The 26,014-nt window shown below is 42.3% G+C and overlaps 1 protein-coding gene across 2 annotated transcripts in view; it reads right to left on the reverse strand.

The window, feature by feature from the left end:
* Positions 1 to 82: 82 nt before the first annotated feature.
* VEGFD (vascular endothelial growth factor D) overlaps positions 83 to 26,014 on the reverse strand; it is a 44,541-nt gene continuing 18,609 nt past the window's right edge. For both annotated transcript variants that reach the window (XM_045089316.1, XM_004758881.3), the window contains exons 2-7: positions 21,015 to 21,225; positions 13,224 to 13,414; positions 9,551 to 9,699; positions 7,294 to 7,394; positions 1,569 to 1,764; positions 83 to 744 (exon numbers count right to left, since the gene is read on the reverse strand). In XM_045089316.1, coding sequence (XP_044945251.1) covers positions 618 to 744; positions 1,569 to 1,764; positions 7,294 to 7,394; positions 9,551 to 9,699; positions 13,224 to 13,414; positions 21,015 to 21,225 — 975 coding nt within the window. In that variant the 3' untranslated portion in view covers positions 83 to 617. The remainder of the gene's footprint in view (positions 745 to 1,568; positions 1,765 to 7,293; positions 7,395 to 9,550; positions 9,700 to 13,223; positions 13,415 to 21,014; positions 21,226 to 26,014) is intronic.

Raw genomic sequence — 26,014 nt, forward strand, 5'->3', positions numbered from 1 at the left:
ATTCCTTTCTCTCTTTAAAACATGCTATTGCCTTTGGCATAAAATGTAGAGTGATACGATATTAAATAACACAAAATCCCATGGCTTGAATAATGGTGTTTATTTTCTTTAAATACACTTAAATATGAAACAACAGAACAGTAATTCAGTAAACTCAAACTACAAGCTGGACAACCATCAGAAAATCAGTGCTGATCCTACAAAATCAAAATCTGCATAATATAGAGTCAGAATAATTCACAAGAGAGTTGCATTAGCAAAGGATTTGGAGACTATAAAATCATCTCATCGGCTTTGAGCAGTCAATCCCATGGCCCCCGCTGATTCTAGGATGATCAGACCTTTTTCATTCATTAGGAGAAAAAAAAAAGGTTCACACAGGTTCCCTCTTCTCCATTCTCCTTGTTCGGGAGCATCTTCAGTTGCAAGACGTCTGTCAGTGAGCAGGGCAGGGAATCCTCAGCTGGTGTGTAATGGAAGAGTGGTCTGGATTCACTGTGGGACTGGGTAAAATGGACCTTTTTCTAGTACCTGGAGAGGGGAGGAGTGACAGCAACTTGGCAAAGCAGCACACTATTTAAAATGTCAGGGCTGGGGAACTTCAGAACAAAGTTGAGTCAAGGATTTTCTTGACCGTGGAGCCCATAGGCAGCTTTCTTCTCCTTTGGAAAGCGGCAATGCTTCGCACATGCTGGTTTTCCATTTGCACATGTTCTGGTGTGAAAGGGACATCTGTCCTCACAGCTGTTGCAAAAGAAAATAAACACGAAAGTTCCGAATCAAGGACTACATTCAAAGGAATAACTCTGTTCTGATTTGATTATGTTTTCCAAGTGAATTTTCCAGATATGTATTTAAAATGTCAACATAAAATCCTGAGTGGTTATTCCACATGGATGCAAAAATCTATGAAAGGCCAAACAGTAACCCATAAAGGTTCTATTTATCAACAAATTTCTTGTGATATAAATCCAGTGCCATGTCCGTCTTCAAAGAAAAAAAGAAAAAAAAAAACAACAGAGGTGGATGTATATTGAGAGAGATGGAACCAAAGAGTCTGCTGATTTGAAACTCAGCCCCCAAAATAATTGTTTAAATCTCATCAGTTAAAGTTTTTGCTGAAGATCTATACCCAACAATAGCAGGCAGGATTTTCTTTCTTTCTTTTTTTTTTTTTTAAGATTTATTTATGTATTTGAGAGAGGGAGTGGAGGGGCAGAGGGAGAGAGAGAGAGAGAGTCTCAAGCAGGCTCCCCGCTAAGTACAGAGCCTGACACGGGGCTCGATCCCAGGACCCTGTGATCTGGACCTGAACAGAAACCAAGAGTCAGCTGGTTAACCAACTAAGCCACCCAGGTGCCCCATGACCGTCTTGCTTTCACAATTCATCATCACTCTATATACTCTCACTTTGTTCTTAGTTGCCAAACCTCTGTTTTACTATCTAAAAAAGGGGCTTGGGCACTTCAAACAATGCCTCAACAAGAAATGTCACCACGTCAAAAGAAAGGGCATTCACATTCAATGTCAATGGGTCAAATGAAGGTGAAAGTGAAAATGCACTTGACCTGCAGGTGTCTGCGTGAAATATCTTGTGCTTCTGGCAGCAGCTCTCCAGGCTCTCTCTGCACTCCAGGCAGCTGCAGTTTTCTGGGTGCTGGATGAGATCTCTGGGACATGGGGTCTTACAGACACACTCACACCGGTCTTCGTCAAACTTCATGTGTGGCCCACAGAGAGCCAGTTCCTGGAGATGAGAGTGGTCTAGACGGAAAGAGAAAAGGGTTGCGTGAGTGGCTGCAGCACGGATCATATGGCACTGGAGTTGGCTGTATACGCTCCATTCATGGGAAAATAACTTGGATTCCCCTCATCTCCTTTCCTATCGATTTTTGCTTCTCCTCTTTCCACGCAGTGAAGGAGGTTTACCTCTGATTTCATCATACAAACACCGAATGCATGTGTTCTCTTACGTTTGTGAAAAAGAGGTTTTGAGCTGAATATTTTCGATCGGATTTTTAAAGAGATTTTTTGGTTGGTGGGTGACTTGTTACACAATGCAATCTTTCACAACCAAGTATTAGGAATAAAACATAGGATAGCTAAGAATTATGAGGCTGATCCTTCCTAATTTTGAAGCAAAGACTAAAAGGAGGGAGGAACAGAGGTATCGGCATGATAGAAATACACCTTAGACCTTCCAAGCTGTGGATAGAAAGAGTGATGTATTTCCTCACCACAGATCACAGTGCTGTTATAAAGATACACCAGTGATGATAAACTTTGATTCCACAGACATCTGTTGGAAGAATATGTTCAGCTGAGAGGAGGGTCTGAGAGATTTTTTTTAAAGATTTTATTTATTTGACAGACAGAGATCACAAGTAGGCAGAGAGGCAGGCAGAGAGAGCAGAGGAAGCAGACTCCCTGCTGAGCAGAGAGCCCGATGGATCCTGGGATCATGACCTGAGCCAAAGGCAGAAGCCTTAACCCACTGAGCCACCCAGGCACCCTGGGTCTGAGAGATTTTTAACACCCCTGGTTGACAACGATTTCTTCTAAAGAGTACACACAATTGGGTAACTATTAGTCCATGTTCAATTCTGATCATCAAGTTGAGATCCAGTCAGCCTGGAAGGAAATGGAAGAGATAGAAACTCGGGAAGAACTTGACTGTGACATCTTTCTTAAAGGTTCTGGAGGCAAGTATGTGGTTAATTTCTTCCCCAAACCCACTTCTTTCCAAACCTACCTCATTTAGGGAATGATGCCATCACTCCACACTCTCCTGGCATATTGGGTCTCATCGCTTTGTCCACCCGGTTCTGCCATCCTGAATTTGTTCTATCATTTCCATCAACACTGTCACAGATCTTGCTATCACAAGTTTTATCCCTTCTATCTATTTTCCACACTATTATCAAATGTAAATCTACTCACATCGTTCTACTGCTTTAAGTTCCTTAAAAGGTTCCCAATTTAAAGAAATGGTTTACCCACCAGGACATATGAGACCCCAGATCTTACTAACCTCCCAGACTGATGTCTCTCCCTCTCACCTTCCCCTTCCATATATATCCTGTGTTCCCTCCGTACCAAATTATTCTACTTTTTGTTCCCCTGATATGCCAGGATCTCTCAGCTCCGTGCTTTTGGCCTTGCCTTTCTCCCTGCCCATCACCTTTCTCCCCAGTATCTTTCCCAACTTCTATAAGTTCAGCTAAGCACCCTTGTCCTCTGCATATTTCCATCCTGTCCTTTCTTACGCTGCTTACATTTGTCCATTAAAAGATGCTGAAGGTTATAGGAATCGGAGCTCATGATTCTGACAAAATAGGCACATGATAAATGTTGAGTTCATCTGCCCTAATAAAAGGGTCCTAAAACAGGCAGATATATGAAGACTCTGAAGAATTCGAATTGATGATCAGAATTGAACGAATTCCATCGTTCCAAGACATTGGGTTAAACCATATGTTCTTGTCAGTATCTGACTACTGATAGTATATCAAAATGGCAATCTCAGGTTGTCTAATCTCATAGTTTTAATTTCTCTTTGGTTGATGATATTCAAGGAACCATGTGGAAAGCATGTTGGAAGGCCAGATCTGGGGAGATTCTTGGAGGTGTGTGAAGAGGAAAAAGGTAATCTTTATAAGCCATATGCCAATGAGGCATATGTCACTTTGGGGCAAGATGAGAATACATTGTTCCCATTGGATAGTTTTTCCTGCTTTGTCAAAGATTAATTGACTGTATAATTGTGGGCTCATTTCTGGGTTTTCTATTCTGTTCCGTTCATCTATGTGTCCATTTCTGTGTCAGTACCATACTATATTGGTGACTACAGCTTTATAATATAACTTTAAGTCTGGAATTGTCTATTGATTGATAAATGGATAAAGAAGTGGTATATACGAATACCGTGGAATATTATTTGGTCATAAAAAGAATGAAGCCTTTCCACATGCAAGACGTGGATAGAGCTAGAGAGTATAATGTTACATGAAATAAGTCAGGCAGAGAAAGACAATTACCCTGTGATTTCACTCACATATGGAAAGTAAGAAACAAAACAAGCAAAGGGGAAGAAGAGAGGGAGAGAGACAAACCAAGAAACAGACTCTTAACTCTAGAGAGCAGACTAATGGTTACCAGAGGGGAGGTGGGTAGGGGGCTGCGGGGGCGGGGGTGGGGACAGGGGATGGGTATTAAGGAGAGCACTTAATGTGATGAGCACCAGGTGACGTGAAATTCAAAAGAATTGCTGAATCACTATATTGCACACCCAAAACTACTATAACAGTGTATATTAACTATATTGGAATTAAAATAAAAAGTAAAAACAAAACAAACCGATTATTAAAGGATAGTTAAGTAGTTCTTAAAAGACCCACACGAATCACTAGGTGGCGGTAGAGATTCATTTAGACCCCTTCGAGTAGCACCAACGCCCTTGAGTGGTTTAGGGAAACAGTCCACTAGGCGTTTGCTGAGGTCGTTGGCAGAGGCTGGCTTCAATCCCTATAGACATTAGTTAAAGGCAACAGAGACTGGGGGACTTGGCTAGCTCAGGCTATAGAGCATGTGACTCTTGATCTCAGGGTCATGAGTTCGAGCCCCACTTCGGTGTAGTGATTACTTAAAAAAAAAAAAAAAAAAAGTAACAGAGATTGGGTGTGGGAAAACTGTGTGAAGCAGCAACTAGCCAAGGGTGATACGTGAAACTATTATATACTGATTTCAAGCCTAGGGAGGTTGATGATGGAATGCCATGAGTTCTGTTCCCAGTCTTGTTTCATTCATCATTTTTATCAATAAGCTCGTGGATTTTTTTTCCAAATCAATTCTTAAAGTTGTGGCTACCTTGAAGAATTTAAAATATAACATAAGGACTTCCCAGTTTTCCTTTTCTGCTATTGTTTGTTGTAACACTTTAAAGCTATCATCTGAATCCAATGAGATGAAATTAAACTGGTCTTGGATTCCCTAAGCCACATGCACTCATTCAAGAAGAGAAGTCATTGTAGATGTAGAAAAGGCAGTTGGCTTAACAGTCACGTGTGTGCAAAGGGTGTTTAGTGAACAGTAAATTCAGTGTATGTCATCAGTTTGATGAGCTTACTGGAGGAGTGACCGTGAACTAGCTACCCCATGTCTCTTGCTTCTATCCCGGCCACCACGTCCCCAAAGGCCCTTGCCTCCTTTCCTACCCTCGGCCAACACATCCTCTTCTATCCTGTCACTGGCTGATTGTGTTAAAATTCAAGCTGGTGCTTCCTTGGGGCTCCTGGGTGGCTCCGTCCATTAAGTGTCTGACTCTTGGTTTCAGCTCATGGTTCGTGATCTCATGGCTCATGAGCAAGAGTCCCTGGTGTGCTCCGTGCTCGGCGGGAAGTCTGCTTGAAGATTCTCCCCTACCCCCGCCCCTCCCCCAACTTGTGGGCTTATGTGCATGCACGCGTGCTCTTTCTCTCTCTCTAAAATAAATAAACGAATCTTTAAAAAATTTCTAATTGGTGCTCTTGCTCTCCTGCTTGAACGAGATGAGGGGTTCCCTTTGCCTTAGCATCACATCCAGTGTCTGGGACAAGATGCCCAACGTTCCCTGTGAACCTCTCCAGCTTCCTCTCTCACATCTACCCAGCCCCCTCCCATTATGTTCCCACCAGGCTGAACTGTTTTTAGCATGCTGACCTGCTACCTTCGCTCACTTCCTGTCCTGAGCACTTGTGTTGGCCCTGGTCAGAGCACTTCTCTCCTTCCCTGCCCCCCACTCTTCCCACCCTAGGCACACTCAAGCGCCCGCTGAGTCTCCCCCCAGGACAGCTCACTGAGGAATTGCATACAGAGACCATGCTGAAATGATTCTATTTTGATATGTTAGATTAAATAAAAAGATATAAATATTAAACGGACTTGTTCCTTTTGACCTTCTTAATGTGAGTACTACAAAATGTGAGTCACATCTGTGACTCTCACTGTCATTCCATTGAACAGTCCTGTTGTGGAAAGACAGACGGAGGTTCAATACGGTTTAGTAACCAACAAAGGTGAGCCCAGGGTAACTGGGCTGCCTCGGCGGGTGGCAGGCTTCCCCAGGACTGAGGTATACTCTAGTGGAGGACAATCTCAACACTTGGTGGGAAGGATGCAGACCACATTCAGGACCGGCATGAGCTTTCAGGAAAACATTTAGAAGGAAGCGGAGGGACAGAAGTCAAGAAAATGGAATTTTATTTACAGTTTCTAGGACAGCATTGTATAGAGTAGTTTAGTCCTTACAGAGTCTTGCTTGTAGATCAGCTTAAAACAAGCAAGGTTCAAAGCGCATGAGTCCTTGTGATTTTTTTTTTTTTTTTCCAGTGGAATTCTGTCACGTTCTCTGGGAAAGAAATTTTAACAATGCATCCATTTTCAGCCAGAGTCGTCATCAAACGTCACAGCACTGCGACTTTGAGCAGTGATGGGATTGGCTACCCAGCTCCTCTCAGCCCATTAGCTAGCCATGTTTTGCTTTTACTTTGCCCTAGTTTCAGAAAAAGTTTTCTCCCACTCCCCATTTTTTTCCCTCAAGTAATTGGCCTGTTTCCACATGCCACTGTTGAAAGAAACCAACAAGTCTAAAATTACTTTATGTTCCTGTGAGACTTTTAAACAAATAAATTAGTAACATGTGGTTGACTAGTGTTGAGTTTGGAAGTGGCTTTCATGAAAGGCTGCCACTGCCTTTCAAACCCAGTGTTGGGGGTTGCTCTAATCCCTGGGCTTTTCTTTAAGATTGAAAGAGTCCTGCACTGGAAGACTTATCTGTATAATGAGAGCAGAGAGGACTCTGGGACCTGACTGCTTCTGTCACTCTTAGGGGTGTAATCTGGAGAAAATGACAAGACATCTTGGTGTGTCCATTTTGTCATCGTAAAAAAAAGGGATAAGAATAGGACATTATGGGGGCGCCTGGGTGGCTCAGTAGGTTAAGCCTCTGCCTTCAGCTCAGGTCGTGATCCCAGGGTCCTGGAATGGAGCCCTGCATCGGGCTCTCTGCTCAACAGGGAGTCTGCTTCCTTCTCTCTCTGCCTGCTTCTCTGCCTACTTGTGATCTCTGCCTGTTAGATAAATAAATAAAATCTTAAAAAAAAATAATAGTACATTATGGATTGTTGCGAGGCTCAAATGAGTTAATGCATCGAAAAGGCTTACAACATTGCCTGGTCATTGTAAGCACTTGGTATGTGTGAGTTACAATTGTTATTTTTATTATTACTGTTATTATTTCCTTACTGTCATCATTACCTTCCATTCCAACGAGTGGATTCTCCTCTTGTAAAACACATTTGCATTTGTCGCTGTCCCACAGCATGTCAATAGGACAGAGTTTCTTAGAATGGGAGCAGCTAGGAAAAGAAAACAATAAACCAGATTTAAAATCTTTCAAGGGTAATCACACCTTTGTGGCTTTTTTTTTTTTTAAAGACTGAATACATTTCTGAGGGGGAGAATAGTTAAGGTTTTAAAGGAGCTTAATCCATATTTATGAATTGCTTGTTATTAGACAGCAAATCTGTAAGCACAAATACTCTATTTGGAAACTAAACTGTAATTTTGGACAGTTATAATCTTTTTAAGAAGGCTGCTGTTAAAACTGTGCAAATTAGCTGTCACAGCTCTTAAACACTTCCTTCTTTAAGACGGAGATAAGGGGCAACTGGGTGGCATAGTTGTTTGGGTATCTGACTCTGGATTTTGGGGTCAAGTCGTGATCTCTGGGTCATGAGATCGAGCCCATGTGGGGCTCCATCCTGGGTGTGGTGCTTGCCTAAAATTCCTTCTCTCCTGCTTTTCCTCCTGCCCCGCACACATGCTTGCTCTCTGTCAAATAAATAAATAAAACTTTAAAAATAAAATGGAGAGAAGAGCACTGGCGAGGACAGCAGGAACACGAGGATAAGCAATCTCTCCCCAGGAGCTTTCATTTGTGCTTAAGAGCAACAGAAGTGTCTTCTTGGCTGGGTAATAACTAACATAAGTACCAGTTCAGTCCACTTACCACTCATCCAACACATTTACTGCTCCACTTCTACAAGATCGAAGTATCTAGCTTACTCATTTTAGATTTTCATTCAGCGGCGTCTACCCTTGGTTTCTCTTTATGGAATTCCTTCCTCCTCCCTCCCCGCAAATCCGTGGTTCTTACCTTAGATTTCAGGACATCAGGGTGTCATAATTTGTTTCATAAAGAACTACAGACTACTCTCAAGAAATTTCAAAGTCAAATCAATCTTAAGCCATTTTAATTGAAAATAAGACTTTTCCATTTGGGACTCAGAAAAGGAAAGTCAGAATAATCACCAAACACAGATGCATACAGTTTTGTCACTCTTGGGGACTTTGGGAACCTTCCCCCCACTCCCCCCACTTGCCAATTTGGGGACTTAGAAGGATAGACAGCCAGAAATGAGTTCCATGTAATGCTTGTTCTGGAATAGGGACATGAGCCAAAGCTAAGGCTGAAGAAGAATTATACAATTCCACTGGACTATGCATATTAAGATCGAAGGTGTGAGGGCATCTGGGTGGCTCAGTCAGTTAAGTGTCTGACTCTTGTTTTCGGCTCCGGTCATGATCTCAGGGTCATGAGGTCAAGCCCCGCATGTGGCTCCCTGCTCAGCTTAGAGTCTGCTTGAGTTTCTCTCTCCCTCTCCCTCTACTCCACCCCCCATCCGCCCATGCTCGCTCTCTCTTTAAAATAAATAAATCTTTAAAAAGAAAAAAAGGTGTCTAGGGGTGCCTGGGTGGCGCAGTTGGTTAAATACCTGATTCGTGATTTCAGCTCAGGTCATGATCTCAGGTGGTAAGATCGAGTCCGGCATCAGGCTCCACACTGGGTGTGGGCATGGAGCCTACTTGAGATGAGCTCTCTCCCTCTCCCTCTTCCCCTCTGCCCCCTACCCCACCCCCTGATCTCACATGCAGGCATGTACTCTCTCTCTTAAAAAAGAAAGAAAGAAAGAAAGAAAGAAAGAAAGAAAGAAAGAAAGAAGAAAGAAAAAAGAAAGAAAAAATAAGAAGAATTATTTTTTAAAAGATTACAATAATGAAGTTATTTTAAATATTTAAATATTTTAATTATTTTTAATTATTTAAAATAATTAAGTTTGATTTAAAATAATTAAAAAATTATTTTTCTTAGAGATTTTATTTATTTATTTGACAGAGAGAGATCACAAGTAGGTAGAGAGACAGACAGAGAGATAGAAAAGGAAGCAGGTTCCCTGCTGAGCAGAGAGCCCGATGCAGGACTCGATCCCAGGACCCTGGGATCATGATCTGAGCCGAAGGCAGAGGCCTTAACCCACTGAGCCACCCAGTTGCCCCTAAAAATAATTTTAAAAAAGAGCAAAGGTGTCTGTAAGTAGATGGGTAAGTTCATAACCACTGAGCTTTTTGGTCCTAATGCAATATCCACCTAACACCTAATTAAGGAAGAATTCTCCACATACAACTTTAGCAAACTCAAGAACAAGCATAACTGAATACAAGAAGGGCTTACTGATCTTCTTCTGGGGTCTGGATGGATCTTCTGATAATAGTGTACGGATGGCGGGGAGCCGTTGGCAAGCACTTACAACCTGTATGGTTGGCAACTTTAACAGGCACTAATTCAGGTACGGAAGTCAAAGGCACTGATATCTCAAAAAGCTGGAAGAGAGAAAGAACCACAACACACATATATTCTTAGATAATAATTTCTATAGTCTGCGTTTTTGCCTTTGTCCTTTATGGGAGTGACTTTGGCAAAGCTGTCCATTAACAACATTAATTAGCTTATTAACTAATAAGGATAAGGGCTGGCATGATGAAAAGGATGCTGGGCTGGGAATTGGGACACTGGGCTTACACAACTTTAACAAGTATTTAAGCCTGACTGAGTCTCTTAACTTTTTGGTGTCGCTGGTACTCCTGTAAAAAGCACTGTTGGTATCTGCTCCTGTCTTAAATTTGAGTGTAAATTATACAGACTGAGTGAAATTATAGCTCTGACGTTGGAGACCATGGTGAATAGATTATTGTCCAGAACTCTTTACTTATTCTTTCTCATACCATCTCCACTGAAGGAATAGTTCCCTGTTTGTTGACTTTGGGTGTGGCTATGTGACTTCCTTTGGCCAACAGGATACTAGCAGACATGACACAACTACAAACTTGAACTGTGTGTGCTTTGTGGGCTCATTTTCTCCTGCGTATGCTGTGGCCATGAGAAGAGCGTGATTTGGCAGGTGTGCTGGGCCAAGGGATGAGAGACTCAGGGAACAGACCTTCATTTAACCTGTAGCCTGGAGTCAAGTCCACTCCAAACTAACTGATCTCTGAATACATGGGTAAGGATAAGTTATTATCATTTGAAACCACATTTTAGGGTATATATTACACAGCATTACCCAGTAATAACTGGCTGATACAAGATCACCCTGCCCAACCAGATACTATAGGTAACATGAATAGCATTCTTTCTAGGTTTCTATATGCCGGGTCCTATTTTATATTCATTACTTTACCCCTTATAACAACATTATAGGGTGGGTTTTTTCTTCATCCACCCCCAACTCTATGGGTGAAAAAACAGATACACAGAGAGATTACATAACATGCCTAAGGCCACATAACTATTTATTGGAAGAGTAGGGATTTGAATTCAGACAGTTTGCTCCAGAGTCAGAGGTGATACTCTTAAGAATATGCCTTATTGGGGCACCTGGGTAGCTCAGTTGTTAAGCATCTGCCTTCAGCTCAGGTCATGATCTCGGGGTCCTGGGATCGAGCCCCGAGTTGTGCTCCCTGCTTGGTGGGACGCCTGCTTCTCCCTCTCCCACTCCCTCTGCTTGTGTTCCCTCTCTCGCTGTGTCTCGCTCTGTCAAATAAATAAATAAAAGCTTTAAAAAAAAAGAATATGACTTTCTGGAAAAAAATGTCTGTGACCTGAAGAAGCAAGATGGGATCCTGCCAAGTAGAATTCAGTGAAATGTCATTTACTTTGTTTTTAGACTGGTTCTAGGGTGTCTGTATAAATTTGAACTTGATTTTAGTGTTCTGTTCAATCAGTCCCCATTCCATGTAGTCCTAACTACACCGAGTATTCATTTATTCACTTAGTTTCAAAGGTGTATTTCATCAACCAGTCCATTACTTTGGGGTGAAGGTAGTTTTTTTAAGCCACTATTAAAATGTTCAAGTGTGCATATTTGGAACAGAAAACTTCTGTAGGCTTATACTTAAGTACATTCTTTAAAACTAATTATTTGTTGGGTACAACAAAGTACTCAAGTCTCTATTAAGTGGAAACAATCCATTAAAGTTGTGTTTATTCTGACCCTTTGATATGTGTTGGACCCTCTATGAGTCTAAGTAAGAAAACATTTTTAGAGTGTTTACTTTGCATAAACTTCATATCCTTGTGAAATTTTTCAGCTATGCTTTAGGGAATAACATGGTCGTGAACCAAAGCCTCTTATGTTATGCAAGCTTGTTTCTACTGATAGTTGGTGCTTAGCCATGCTTACGTCACTTTCCCCCTGATTGTCAAATAGTGAGAGGTCAAATTTTTTACAAGTTCCAATATTCTCTAAAAGAATTTGGGAAAAAAACTGAACAGTTTGTGGAATATTTTGGGAGGTAGGGGAAACAAAATTAAGGATAAGTTCAACTATTATCAAATCAGCATTCCATCCTTTCTACCAATAAGAAAAGATTCCTCTAAAAAAAAAAAAAAAAAAAGCAGGGGCCGGGGGGGATGCTGGGTAGCTTAGCTGGTTAAGCATCTGCCTCTTGATTTGGGCTCAGGTCATGATCTCATGGTCCTGAGATCCAGCCCTGCACCGGTCGCTGCACTGGATGTGGAGTCTTCTGGAGATTCTCTCTCTCTCTCTCTCCCTCTGCCCTTCCTCTTCCTTGTGTCCTCTCTAAAAAAAATTTCTTTTTTTTTTTTTTAAGATTTTATTTATTTGATGATCACAAGTAGGCAGAGAGGCAGGCAGAGAGAGAGGGGGAAGCAGGCTCCCCACTAAGCAGAGAGCCCAACTCGGGGCTTGATCCCAGGACCCTGAGATCATGACCTGAGTCAAAGGCAGAGGCTTAACCCACTGAGCCACCCAGGTGCCCCTAAAAAGCTTTCTTAAAAAAGATAACTTCCTACCATGGATATATATTCATTGCGTATGTCATTTTATTATTGTACCTCTGTTCACAAACCGAGACTAGATGGCGTCCGGAATGTGACCAAGTGAATGAAAGCCTGAACGCGCATAAGGAACATGTGACACAGAACTCAACGGAATGCGCTCGGACTTACAGCCTATTCATATCTTTTCCTACGTTTGTTATTACTGCTCTTCAATGTAACATTTCTTACACTGGACAACAATATGGTAGAGATAGAAAGAAAAACTAACCTACTGGGCACAAGAGATTTTACAAGATGGAGAGGGAAGAATGATTTCTTTCATGGGGGCTACAGACTACTTTTCAAAGATCTTTTGTGCTAAGTGCGCTCCATGTCCCCTCCAGAGATGCTGCCCTCACTCCTTCCTCCCCCACCGGGCCCTGGGTCTAAAGATGCTGACCCCCACGTCTCCATCTAGAGGTCCTCTTGCCCCTCCCCCCCCAAATTCTTGCCGCCACTCCTCCAACCAGTCTAGCAGCGCTCTTCTCCCCTTTCTCTCTGGGTTCCAGAACTGCTCCAGCCTCTTCGGCCCAAGGATGGCAAGAGCTCCCTGCTCTTGTTAGCACTGGGTACTTCCCAGCCCTTCCTCCTTCCCATAGTTCCGCCCACACCACCCATCCAACTCTTCTCAGTCGCTCCCCTGGAACAACACAGCCCCCAACGGATACACAAGGTAGTGCAGATGTCTTCATTCCTTTTATCGTCTGTTCTAGTGAACTCCCACGTGATTTTCTGATTCTGGACATTATAGCATCAGAGAGACAGAAGCTGATAAGCCGTTCAGGCCCTGGAGTTGCACAGGCCTGGGTTAGAGTCCCAGCTCTGCCCCAGGTTAGCTCCCTGGGCTCAGACAGAGGCAGATACTAGGCTACCCTCTGAGCTGGGTTCGGGAATTAAATGAGATCATGCCCACAGGGCATTTAGCCCAGCAGCAAGCCTCGCTGTAGCTATCAACACGCCTGTCCTCGGGGCTTCGTAAGGGCCACACTGGCGAGTGCCCCCCTACCTGCTTGGAAACGTAGGAGGTGCTCGTGTTCATGCAGACGAGGCTCTCCTCATTGCAGCAGCCGCCGCACCGGAACACGCTGACACAGGGCGGCTTGAAGAAGGTGTCGGTGCTCCTCCCGAGCTCGCTGGCCACCTCCACGCACGTCTCTCGGGGGCTGCACTGAGTCCGCTGCCATTCCTCATCTATAACTGCGGAGAGGAAGCTCCTGGGGGCCGGCCCCGGAAATGGCCTTGACAGGCCAGCGTGCGCCAAGGTCAGGCCGCACGCGGTCACGTTCACGTGGGCAGGGCTGGTTATCTTACGAGATGGATATTTTCTGTCTATCCCCTAGCGAAAGACTGTTTTCAGAAAAATCAAAACCAAAATCTGTGCTCCTTCCCACATATACAATACCTTCTCTGGTATAAAACTACACCGGAAAAGCTGCCTAGTAAGGAGGTAAACAGAAGCATGCAGAGAAATAACGTGTAAGTGGCATTTGTTAAGCAATTTAAGGACACAGCTGGATAGCTTATCTTCCACTTGAAGTCAGGTGTGGGTAGGTCTTCACGCTGTCAAGAAATACATTTCTGTTGGTTGTTTCAGTAACCACGGTAGGATTCAAAGTGGGTCAGTTACATGAATGGAAATTTAAGTGGAACCAATCTTTCCTTGAGCGGGGATTTTTTCATGGGCGAGTGCCTAATACTGATGTTTAAGTAAATAATTGAATATGCCAGTTCCTTTTGATGGCAGGGCCAATATTCCGGCCATTCTAGCGAATATGAGAGAAACAAGAAAAAGAGACAAGCCTCTGGGAATAAAAATATTACGTACTATAGTACTAGAGGGCCTCGTCTCGGCAATCAGACAACAAAAAGAAATAAAAGGCATCTGAACCGGCAAAGAAGAAGTCAAAATCCCACTTTTCGCAGATGACATGATGCTTTATGTGGAAAACCCAAAAGACTCCACCCCAAAACTGCTAGAACTCATACAGAATTCAGTAAAGTGTCAGGATGTAAAGTCGATGCACAGAAATCAGTTGCATTTCTATACACCAACAGCAAAACAGAAGAAACAAAAATTAAGGAGTCTATCCCATTTACAACTGCACCCCAAACCATAAGATACCTAGGAGTAAACCTAACCAAAGAGGCAAAGAATCTGTACTCATAAAACTATAAAGTACTCATGAAAGAAATTGAGGAAGACACAAAGAAATGGAAAAACATTTCATGCTCATGGATTGGAAAAACAAATATTGTGAAAATGTCTATGCTACCTAGAGCAACCTACACATTAATGTAATCCCTATCAAAATACCATCAACTTTTTCCCAAAGAAATGGAACAAATAATCCTAAAATTTGTATAGAACCAGAAAAGACCCTGAAAAACCAGAGGAATGTGGAAAAAGAAACCAAAGCAGGTGGCATCACAATTCCAGACTTCAAGCTCTATTACAAAGCTGTAAACATCAAGACAGTATGGTACTGCCACAAAAACAGACACATAAATCCATGGAACAGAAGAGAGAGCCCAGAAATGGACCATCAACTCCATGGTCAACTAATCTTCAACAAAGCAGGAAAGAATGCCCAATGGGGGGACAAAACCAGTATCTTCAATAAATGGTGCTGGGAAAATTGGACAGCCACATGCACAAGAATGAAACTGGACCATTTCCTTATACCACACATAAAAATAGACTCAAATGGATGAAAGACCTAAATGTGAGACAGGATTCCATCAAAATCCTTGAGTAGAACACAGGCAACAGCCTCTTCGACCTCAGCTGCAGCAACTTCTTCCTAGAAACATCACCAAAGGCAAGGGAAGCAAGGGCAAAAATGAACTATTTGGACTTCATCAAGATCAAAGGCTTTTGCACAGCAAAGGAAACAGTCAACAAAACCAAAAGACAACCGATAGAATAGGAGAAGATATTTGCAAATGACATATCAGATAAAGGGCTAGGATTCAAAATCTATGAAGAACTTATCGAACTCAACGCGCAAAGAACAGATAATCCAATCAAGAAATGGGCAGACATGAACAGAGATTTCGGCAAAGACAACATCCAGATGGCCAAGAGACACAGGAAAAAATGCTCTAGATCACTCAGCATCAGGGAAATACAGATCAAAAGCACAATGAGATACCACCTCACACCAGTCAGAATGGCTAAAATTAACAAGTCAGGAAATGATAGATATTGGCGAGGATCAGAGAAAGGGGAACCCTCCTACACTGTTGGTGGGAATGCAAGCTGGTGCAGCCACTCTGGAAAACAGCACAGAGGTTCCTCAAAAAGTTGAAAATAGAACTACCCTATGACCCAGCAATCACACTGCTGGGTATTTACCCTAAAGATACAAATGTAGGGATCCAAAGGGGTATGTGCACCCAAATGTTTATAGCAGCAATGTCTACAATAGCCAAACTATGGAAAGAACCTAGATGTCCATCAACAGATGAATGGATAAAGAAGATGTGGTATATATACACAATGGAATACTATGCAGCCATCAAAAGAAATGAAATATTGCCATTTGCAATGACGTGGATGGGACTAGAGGGTATTATGCTGAGTGAAATAAGTCAATCAGAGAAAGACAATTATCATATGATCTCTCTGATATGAGGAAGTTGAGAGGCAACATGAGGGGTTATGGAGGGTAGGGAAGGGGAAAATGGAACAAGATGGGACTGGGAGGGAGACAAATCATAAGAGACCCTTAATCTCACAAAACAAACTGAGGGTTGCTGGGGGGTGGAGGGGTAGGGAGAGGGTGGCTGGGCGATGGACACTGGGGAGGGTATGTGCTATGGTGAGTGCTGTGAAATGTGTAAGCCTGACGATTCACAGACCTGTAGCCCTGGGGCAAATAATACATCATATATTAATAAAAATAATATAAAAAATAAAAAAGTTGAAAATAGAGCTACCTTATGACCCAGCAATTGCACTACTGTGTATTTGCCCTAAAGATACAAATGTAGTGACCCGAAGGGGCACATGCACCCCAATGTTCACAGCAGCAATGTCCACAATTACTAAACTATGGAAAGAGCCTAGATATCCATCAGCAGATGAATGGATAAAGAAGATGTGGTATATATACACAATGGAATACTATGCAGCCGTAAGAAGAAATGAAATCTTGCCATTTGCAACAACGTGGATGGAACTAGAGGGTACTATGCTGAGCAAAATAAGTCAATCAGAGAAAGACAATTATCATATGATCTCACTGATACAAGGAATTTGAGAAACAAGACAGAGGATCATAGGGAAGGGAGGGAAGAATGAAACAAGACAAAACCAGAGAAGGAGACAAACCATAAGAGATTCTTAATCTTGGGAAACAAACTGAGGGCTGCTGGAGGGGAGGAGGTGGGAGGGATGGGGGTGCTGGGGGATGGACACTGGGGAGGGTCTGTGCTGTGGTGAGTGCTGTGAATTGTGTAAGACTGATGATTCACAGACCTGTACCCCTGAATATAATACATGTTAATAATAATAAAAAAATTACCTACTTTCTTGTAAAACAGGACTTGCTTTTCTCTCATCATTTATTTTTAAAAACTAGATTCTGACAGAGACTCAAAGCTTTAGAGGCTTTCTACAGATGTTTTTGGGAAATGATTCAATTTTATGTTAAAGACGATTTTAGGGGCGCCTGGGTGGCTCAGTGGGTTAAGCCGCTGCCTTCGGCTCAGGTTATGATCTCAGAGTCCTGGGATTGAGTCCCGCATCGGGCTCTCTGCTCAGCAGAGAGCCTGCTTCCCTCTCTCTCTCTCTGCCTGCCTCTCCATCTACTTGTGATTTCTCTCTGTCAAATAAATAAATAAAATCTTAAAAAAAAAAAGACGATTTTAAAGATTTTCTTTTAGCTTGTCATACAACTGTAGAGTTTATTATATGTTGGATAGGGTGGTGAAAACCTCCTGTGGTAGGAAGCTTTTAAACTGACTCCCAATGATAATGATACCTACCTCCTGGGGTTCACACCCTTGTACAATCCCCTCCTCTGTATGGGCTGGGCCTAATGACTTGAGTCTTATGAAGAGAATACAGGAAAAATGATGGGATGCCACTTCCATGCTTAGGTTAAAAAGACTGTGACTTCTGTCTTGCTAGCAGTCTCTCTCTCCTGCTGGCACACTCTTTCTCTTCCTTGTCAACTTGTAGGCTCTGATGAAGCAAGCCGCCATGTTCACATGGCAAGGAACTGAGAGCGGACTCTGGCCAACAGCCCTGTGAAGAACTGGGGCCTCAGTTCAACAGCCTGTGAGGAACTGAGTCCTGCCAACAACCTCTGAGTGAACTGGGAAGCACATCCTGCCCCGATTAAACCATGAGAAGTCGCCTGCAACCCAAGATGACACCTTGGCTGCGACCTCTGGAGAGATCCTGAAGGAGAGACACCCAGGTAGGCCATGTCTATATTTCTAAACAGAAATTGTGACACACAAAAAAATGTGTTTCAAGCAGCTAAGTTTGAGGGTAATGTGTTATACAGCAATAGATAAACTGTTCTCCATTTTCACCCCATCTTCAAGTCTGTACTGGTCTCTTCCCACATTATTCTGAATTCCCACAGATGTGAACATATTTCCACTAGAAGGGGCAAAGAGAACTTCTGCTTGAAGTACACAGATACATTGTTGTTGGAGATTTGACCCCAGTCAAATTATTAATTATTCCCTTAAAGCACCTTTCCATATCTTTACCCCCACACCAGCCACATCTTAGTACTCCTTAGAAGTTGCTCCTTTGATCACTGAAAACACAAAAGACAAGATGTTTGGCTGCCTCAGAAACATTGTATACACTACACAATTTGCCTTAACTTTGTTTGTTCATCATAAAATCTTCTAACCCAAGAGACCCTTTTAAATTTCCAATTATGAATATTTATATAAAGAGCCTAAAGGCTATAACCATGAGAGATAAAATACCCAATTAGATACTAATATGAATATTACTTAATTCACTGTTTTTAATCACGAATCCTGGGAAAAACAAGCAGTCAACTTATGAAAACATTCATTGTTTAAAAGTCTACTTAAATGTTGCTTTCCATTTGCTTTTTTGTAAAGCTAAGTTTTGAAAGTTGGAGTGGTAAGACTTGAATCAAAATTGTGTGGAATTACGTCTAATGCCACTATTCTTTCCCACTGCCCAGCATGACTGCTCAGCCTCAAGGAATCACCCCCAAAACCGTGGGGGGAGATGTTAACCATTTACAATTGGTGTAACACATCGATTTGATTATTTACTGCTTCTAACTTAGTAAATCACTTCAGATGATCCTCCATGTAATAAGAGATGTTTTAATTAGAGTTGGCAAAATTCCATATTTTTTATGTTCTTTAAAAAAATATTTTTGGGTGCCTGAGTGGTTCAGTCTGTTAAGCATCTGCCTTCAGCTCAAGGTCACAATCTCAAGGTCCTGGGATGGAGCCCCGCATTGGGGTTTTCTGCTCAGTGGTTGGGGGCAGCCCTCCTCCTTCTCCCTCTGCACCTCCCCCAACTCATGCTCTCTCACTCTCTTTCTCTCTCTCAAATAAACAAATAAAATCTTTTAAAAATTGTTTATTATTTTTAAGGTTTCTTCTTAGAGAATGTCAATGTCACTTTTTTTTTTTTTTTTAATCACCTCATCTTTGTTGTATGGTAAATGCTTGTCTCTCTATTCTCATAGAGTGTCTCCAGGCTCACCTCAGACTTTCAGACAGGCAATCTGGTTAAGGCCTTGGATCTCCAGGTGAGGTCTGACCCCTTTGTTGCCATGAAGTCCATGCCAGTTCACCACACAGAAACAGCTAGAGCCTCAAAACCTCCAGCCAAAGTGGGTTCTAGGCCTGAGTGCCAACTACCTCAACTCACTCAGACACACAGTCACACACACAAACACAAAGAATCCTCTTCACACTCCTGCCTGCTGTGCTGCCAAGGGATCTGTCCCAACCTCACACAGCCTTCCCCACAGCTGGCAACAGGGGCCTGTGCAACATCATCTTTGTACAGATGGAAAAAAGAGAGATAATTCTAGAAAAAAAGCAAAAACTAATTTTGGCTTAGTGGCCAGTTTGCATGATGTGATAGATACAATCCATTACTAGATGATCATATAGTAATCGAGTCTCAGATGCTAGATCAACAACTCCACAGTGGCTTCTTGTGCTGTGTTGCTAAATCATCCAAAAAGTTAAATGCTTATCAGAAGCCACACCATTGTGCTTGGCAAGCTTCATTAATTATGGCACAGTACATATACGACAATGGTTTTCTTAGGAAGAACCTCCATACCCTAACTAGGGAATAATCATGTTTCAAATTAGGTGATTTCCTATCTGGAGTTTGGATTCTTTTGTCTAGCGGATTCCCCACCTCTATCACCTAGGAAACTCCATATGCAATATTACAACTCAGCTTCCAACTTCCACTTTTCATTGTTACTGAAAAAAGAAAAATTACAGAATTTTGAAGAAATAAAAAAGCCATGCCTATCACACTACTGGGTATTTACCCTGAAGATACAAATGCAGTGATCTGAAGGGGCATGTGTGTCCAAGTGTTTATAGCAGCAATGTCCACGATAGCCAAACTATGGAAAGAATCTAGATGTCCGTCAACAGATGATTGGATAAAGAAGATGTGGTATATATACACAATGGAATACTATGCAGCCATCAAAACCCCCGAAATCTTGCCATTTGCAACAACGTGGATGGAACTAGAGGGTATTATGTGGAGCAAAATAAGTCAATCAGAGAAAGACAACTATCATATGATCTCTCCATATGAGGAACTTGAGAGGCAGTGCCGAGAGGCCGTTGGGGGAAGGGAGGGAAAAAATGAAACAAGTGGGATCAGGAAGGGAGACAAACCATAAGAGACTCTTTAATCTCACAAAACAAACTGAGGGTTGCTGGGGTGCGGGGGGTTTGGAGAGGGTAGCTGGGTGACGGACATTGGGGAGGGTATGTGCTATGGTGAGTGCTGTTAATTGCGTAAGCCTGATGATTCACAGACCTGTACTCCTGGGGCAAATAATACATTATATGTTAATAATAAATAAATAGATAAATAAACATTTAAAAAAGCCATCCCTAATCTATTGGTTTTTATTCATGTAGGTATGGCAGTAGAATGCTCCTTGCTGACGAACCCCTATGTCATTTTATGTTTTCAAGTAACTCAATGATATTTTTTTTTCTATTAAGAATGGCCTTGGGGCGCTTGGGTGGCTCAGTGGGTTAAGCCGCTGCCTTCAACTCGGGTCATGGTTCCAGAGTCCTGGGATCGAGCCCCACATCGGGCTCCAGCCCCACATCGGGCTCCCTGTTCAACAAACAGGAAGCCTGCTTCCCCCTCTCCCACTCCCCCTGCTTGTGTTCCCTCTCTCACTGTGTCTTTCTCTCTGTCAAATAAATATTAAAAAAAAAAAAAAAAAAAAAAAAAAAGAATGGCCTTTCTGGGTTTGTTTTACATTTGCATCTCTGAGTTCAATATATTTCTGAATTCTGAAGTGTTCTTTTGTGTCTGTTTTAGATCTCAAAATCATATTGAACATATTTCTCTATAAACACAGCAAACCAGGATTCTTTGCTAACATCCAGGCCATGAAGTTAAAGACACCCTTTTCTTCTCCTGGACACGTGCCTGCCCTCCTAAAACCTCTGGAAGAAGCTGCTGCCTGTGTTGGAAGCTGACAAAGAGTGAGAACTGGCTTACACGCACACGCACGCATGCACACATACACACACACATGTGCATGCGCAGGCGCACACCTACCTTTTAGAGTCTCAATGTCATAGAAAGTTGCCGCAAACCTGGTGGCCCGATGCGATGCGGAGCGAGAGTCTGTGCTGGTCAAACTTTTGAGCTTCAGTCGGCATCTCCACAGCTTCCAGTCCTCGAGGTGGGTGATTCGCAGCAGTTCCTCCAAACCAGAAGCTGCCCTAATCTGCTGTTCAGACCGTTCTAACGTTGACCGAGATGCCCGCTTTAAAAAAAAAAAAAAATACTGGTTTCAAAGCCAGTTACTAAAGTTTTAGTTTGTTTTGATAACCCTCATTGCTGACGCTTAAAGACGTAAATAGAACTGAGAAGAAATTAGAGGGATTATTCAGATGCACACCAGTATCTAGGAAAAATACTAGTTAGTATTTCTGATTCACATTCTGCTCATTTATGATTGAATCAAAGAAATTACTCTCCTTGGGGCGCCTGGGGGGGCGCAGGTCATGATCCCAGGGTCCTGGGATGGAGCCCCACATCGGGCTCCTTGCTTGGCGGGAAGCCTGCTTCTCCCTCTCCCACTGCCCCTGCTTGTGTTCCCTCTCTCACTGTTGCTCTCTGTCAAATAAATCAATACAGTCTTAAAAAATAATAATAAAATAAATAAATATAAATATAAAAAATTATTCCCCTTGGGTTCTTGGAACAAAAAACAACATCAAAGTGGGTTGAATGGTGGACTTTAAAATGATACGTCCACCTACTAACCCCCAGAACCTGGGCATGTGACTTTATTTGGGCAAGGGATCTTTGCAGATGTCATGAAGTTAATGATAAACATCAGAGGTGACCCTAGGTAATCTGGGATTACCCAGGTGGACCCTAAATCCACAGACAAAATGTCCTTGTAAGAGGCACGGGGGGAAGACATGGGCACAGAAGTGTTGTGAAGACGGAGGCAGAAGTTAAAGGAATGTAGCCATAAGCCGGGAATGGCCTGGAGCCCCCAGAAGCTGGATGAGGCAAGGAAGGCTTCTCTCCAAAAGCCTTTGGAAGGAGCACAGCCCTGTCAACACCTTGATTTCACAATTCTGGATTCCAGAACTGTGAGAGAATCCATCTTTATTGTTTTAAGCCACCCACTTTGTGGTAATTTTGTACAGCAGCCACAGGAACCAAATACAGGTTTCAAAATCATACTATTTTTGTGACAGGAGCCAGTGATAATTGCTTTCGTCCCTGCGATCTGAGAAACTGGCCCACAAGGTCCCAGGGACCCTGCCTGCAGTCACACGAGACAGGACGGTTTTAAGATCCTGAGCCTTTTTTTGGAAAAACCTGTTTACTATTTCAAAGACATCTTTCTTTTTCTGAGAAAATGCACTTCTAAAGTTTATGTTGAAAATTTGCTTCCCACACTGTTGCACGAACTGTATTGGCTGACACAATGCATGGATTTGTGCATATGTCATGCACAAGTGACAAATGACCCCGCTAACACAATGTTTTCAGTATGGTAGCTCAATTATTTAAAATTTGGGGCTAGGTTATATAAACAATGATACTTACATACAATGAAATACTACATGGTCATCAAAACCAGTGACAGAGATATATACTAGGACAGAATGACACAAGCTCCTCCTTGGAACATGCTAGAAAAACCGTACAGGGGTCTGTCCATGGTTGGGACCCAGATTTTCTCCTGCTGAGCCTGGGGTTACTGGATCTTTGTTTTCCTGGGCAGCTCCGACATGCGGGCTGAGGGGATTTTTAGAGCTGGGTGAGGGGGGAGCCGAGGGACCAGGGCAGCTGCAGGATGGTACTGAGAAAGGTTGACAGAGAGGTGGAGATCGGCTGTCTGCTGCAGGGGGAGGCAGAGAGGGGAAAGAGAGGTGAGCAGATGGGGCCTTTAGGAAGCTTTATGTTGAGTGGTGTGATGTGCGCAATGCTCCTCCACTGCCCCTCAGAAACTTTAGTTAAAATCTGCCTCATTCATCAGTATTTTAGGAGTAGGACTTTTTGTTTTTAGATACGATGATGAATACTGAGTGTTGTCCAAAAGTGGGTGCTCAGAGGAGCAAGTGTGGTCCAAGTCATGTATGATTCCGTTATGATGTCTCTTTAATTTATGTGTGTAAGACATACATGATATATATATATATGCATAAACAATTAACCGTTATTAATCATGTATATAAAATTACATATACAAAATCTGGAGGGATTTACATGAAAATATAAACAATGGTTCCTGCTCTAGATCAGGGGCTGTCAAACTACAGCCCCCTTGCCTAATTCAGCCTGCCACCTGCTTGTTTTATGACTAAAGTTTTATTGGCACATTCATTTACATATTGTCTATAATGGCAGGGTTGAGAAGTTGCAACAGAGGCCTTCGCAGCAGTTTGAATCTTGAGGCCATTCCAAATTTCAATTCTTTATCTTTTCAAGCATTATATTTTTCATTATTCTATGTATTACATTGTCTCAATTATTTCTGAAATACTTATCAGACATGTATTGGAGTCTGTTAGTAATCTTACAGGTCTCCTAAATGTGCTTTCACCTTTACGTTTGGTTCTCCCTTCAGCTCTCTTCAATGTGTTAAATTAATTGGTTCATCTTCCCAATCACCAGTTCCCCAACTGTGTGAGCCTATAGTTTATTTTGGTAAGTTTTTAATTTCAATCACCATATTTCTAATTCCATTTCACTTCATTTCTGTATGTTTCTCCTAATTTGTCATTATATCTTATATTATTCCTTTCTTTATCTCTTTGAGGGTCCCAAATACACTTATTTCTTCAAATTCTATTTTAAATGAATATATATATGATTTATATCCTGGTGATAAACTTTATTGGCTATCTTTCTTAGTAATAATCACCTGTATGTGCTTTGGAATTTTGTTTAGTAGTTTCACCTTCACTGGGGGCGGGGTTGTCTTTCTTTTTCTCTATTCTTCCTTCACTGAGAAGTTCTGTGGTTATACCCCCGACTCCCAGAACCCTGAATCCAGAATCTTGCTGAGTATTTATGACTCAGGGATCAGCTTAGTTCAAGTCCTGGTTGCCAGGAAGTATCTGCTTCCTCCTTTACCCCTAGTTAAGCAGCTTCATAGAAGACACGCTCCGGGCAGCAGTGAACAGCACTGAATGGGAACCCTTCCTTTGGCTTTCAGGGAGCTGATGGAATGCACTCCCAGAGCGTCCTACCCACTGACGTTGAACTCTGAGGGGCTTCCACCTTCTAGACCCAGCTCTGCAGCTTCAGCTTCATGTTTCTTGAAAGTTTAGCTGTACTGAGATATAACGGACATACCACTTGGCATAAGTTTAGGGTGTACAATGCATTGATCTTTTCGGCTTCATGGTCTTGGTACCATTTCTGCCAATGTTTGCCATCTGCAGATGTTTACCAGCATTAGATCAATTTTTTAAAAGATCTTCTTTATTTATTTGAGAGAGACGGAGATAGCGACAGAGATAGTAAGAGAGGGCATGAGCAGGAAGGAGAGGGGGAGGCAGGCTCCCCATTGATCAGGGAGCCCGAACTGGGGCTCAATTCTAGGACCCTGAGATCATGACCTGAGCCGAAGGCAGACGCTTAACCCACTGGGCCCCCCAGGGGCCCCTTGATCAATTCTCTATTTTACCTATCATGGCTATGGACTAGAAAATATCTCAAAACATGAACTGAGAAGGTCATTCTGCTTGGAAGTTCAGATATGAGTATGTGTGTGTGTGTGTTTAATAAAAGTGGGGGAGCCTTGGAAAATGTTTCTAAGCAAAGGTTAAGTGCCACCAGAGAGGAAGACACGGAACACATATGCAGGAGAGAAAGCAGAGGGGCTGGTTTGACCTAAGTTCCAGAGATAAATGCATGAATGGATGAAAGGGTCACTTTCCAGAATAGGAGGCCTACAGAGAATGACATGGGTTTGTGGACAGCAAGGCTGCTTGACACCTAGGATTTCTCACTTCTCTGTGAAGTTTAAATTGAGGCAATTTTTCAAGGAGCATGGGGAGGAGGAAGCTTGAAGAGCAAAAATAGGGTTTGTGGAACAGGCATCAAGTTTAAGGGGCAGGCCACAGTTTCTTCATCTAGGGAATCTGGGGATGAAACTGCCTAAATGTTCAACTGTCAACTCAGAAAAGCAGTGATTCTCCATTAAAGACTCATTTGTCAATAGCCCCTTTTTTCCCTGATTATTCATTGCCTCTTCTGGTTGGACAGTATTACTATTTCATACTCAATGTCATCCTTGAAATAAAATTTTGTTACACCATTGCTTCCAGATGAAAATAAACCAAATACCTTTCTAATGTTCTAAAAGTCATGCTGTATCTGAAAGAGTTTTATTTATTGAGGCGAATTTCATTCAATACCATCCATAAATACAGAGCGATGTATGTACGCATAGCTCTGACAGGCTTCAATTCAATCTCAGAAATGGTTTTAAACTACCCAACTGAGAACTCTGCAGAAAGATTTCAAATCTCTGGATTGCATGAAAGGCGCTGAGCAGCTCAAGACTTCCCTCATCATAAAAAAAAAAGAAGAAGAAAAAGAAAAGAAAAAAAAAGCAGCGTTTACTCAAATACTCAGAGCTATGTAAGCATGCTTTAAGTCTCATAATTTCAAATTTAGTTTGAAATCGCTGAGAAATTGCAGGTGGTCATTTTACTACTACATGTGGGAGTACTAACCACTCAACATCAGCCTAAACCTGAAAACTCATTTGTCAGTGGATACGTCTTCAAAGGATCATGAACGGCGGCTGGGCTCCAATAGACTTTCCGCACTGGTTGGTTTTTGTATAATTAACTTGATGCTATCTGCTTGGGGAAGACAAAAATTAAAATTGCCAAGTGTAAAATAGAGTCCCGAATATATATTTAAACCATTGATTTCAACGGTTTTAACTACCAAACATTTGCCAAATGGGCTGCTCGTAATTTCTTTCTCTTTTCCAGTGGAAGTCCTAGTCAAAACTAAAGTAATTAGAAAGCACTCAGCGAGAGGAAGAAGTGAAGCCGGTTTGCCTGGTC

Source organism: Mustela putorius, unplaced genomic scaffold (assembly GCF_011764305.1).
Source record: "Mustela putorius furo isolate JIRA1106 unplaced genomic scaffold, ASM1176430v1.1 tig00003836_pilon_pilon_pilon, whole genome shotgun sequence".
Classification (NCBI taxonomy): Eukaryota; Metazoa; Chordata; class Mammalia; order Carnivora; family Mustelidae; genus Mustela; species Mustela putorius.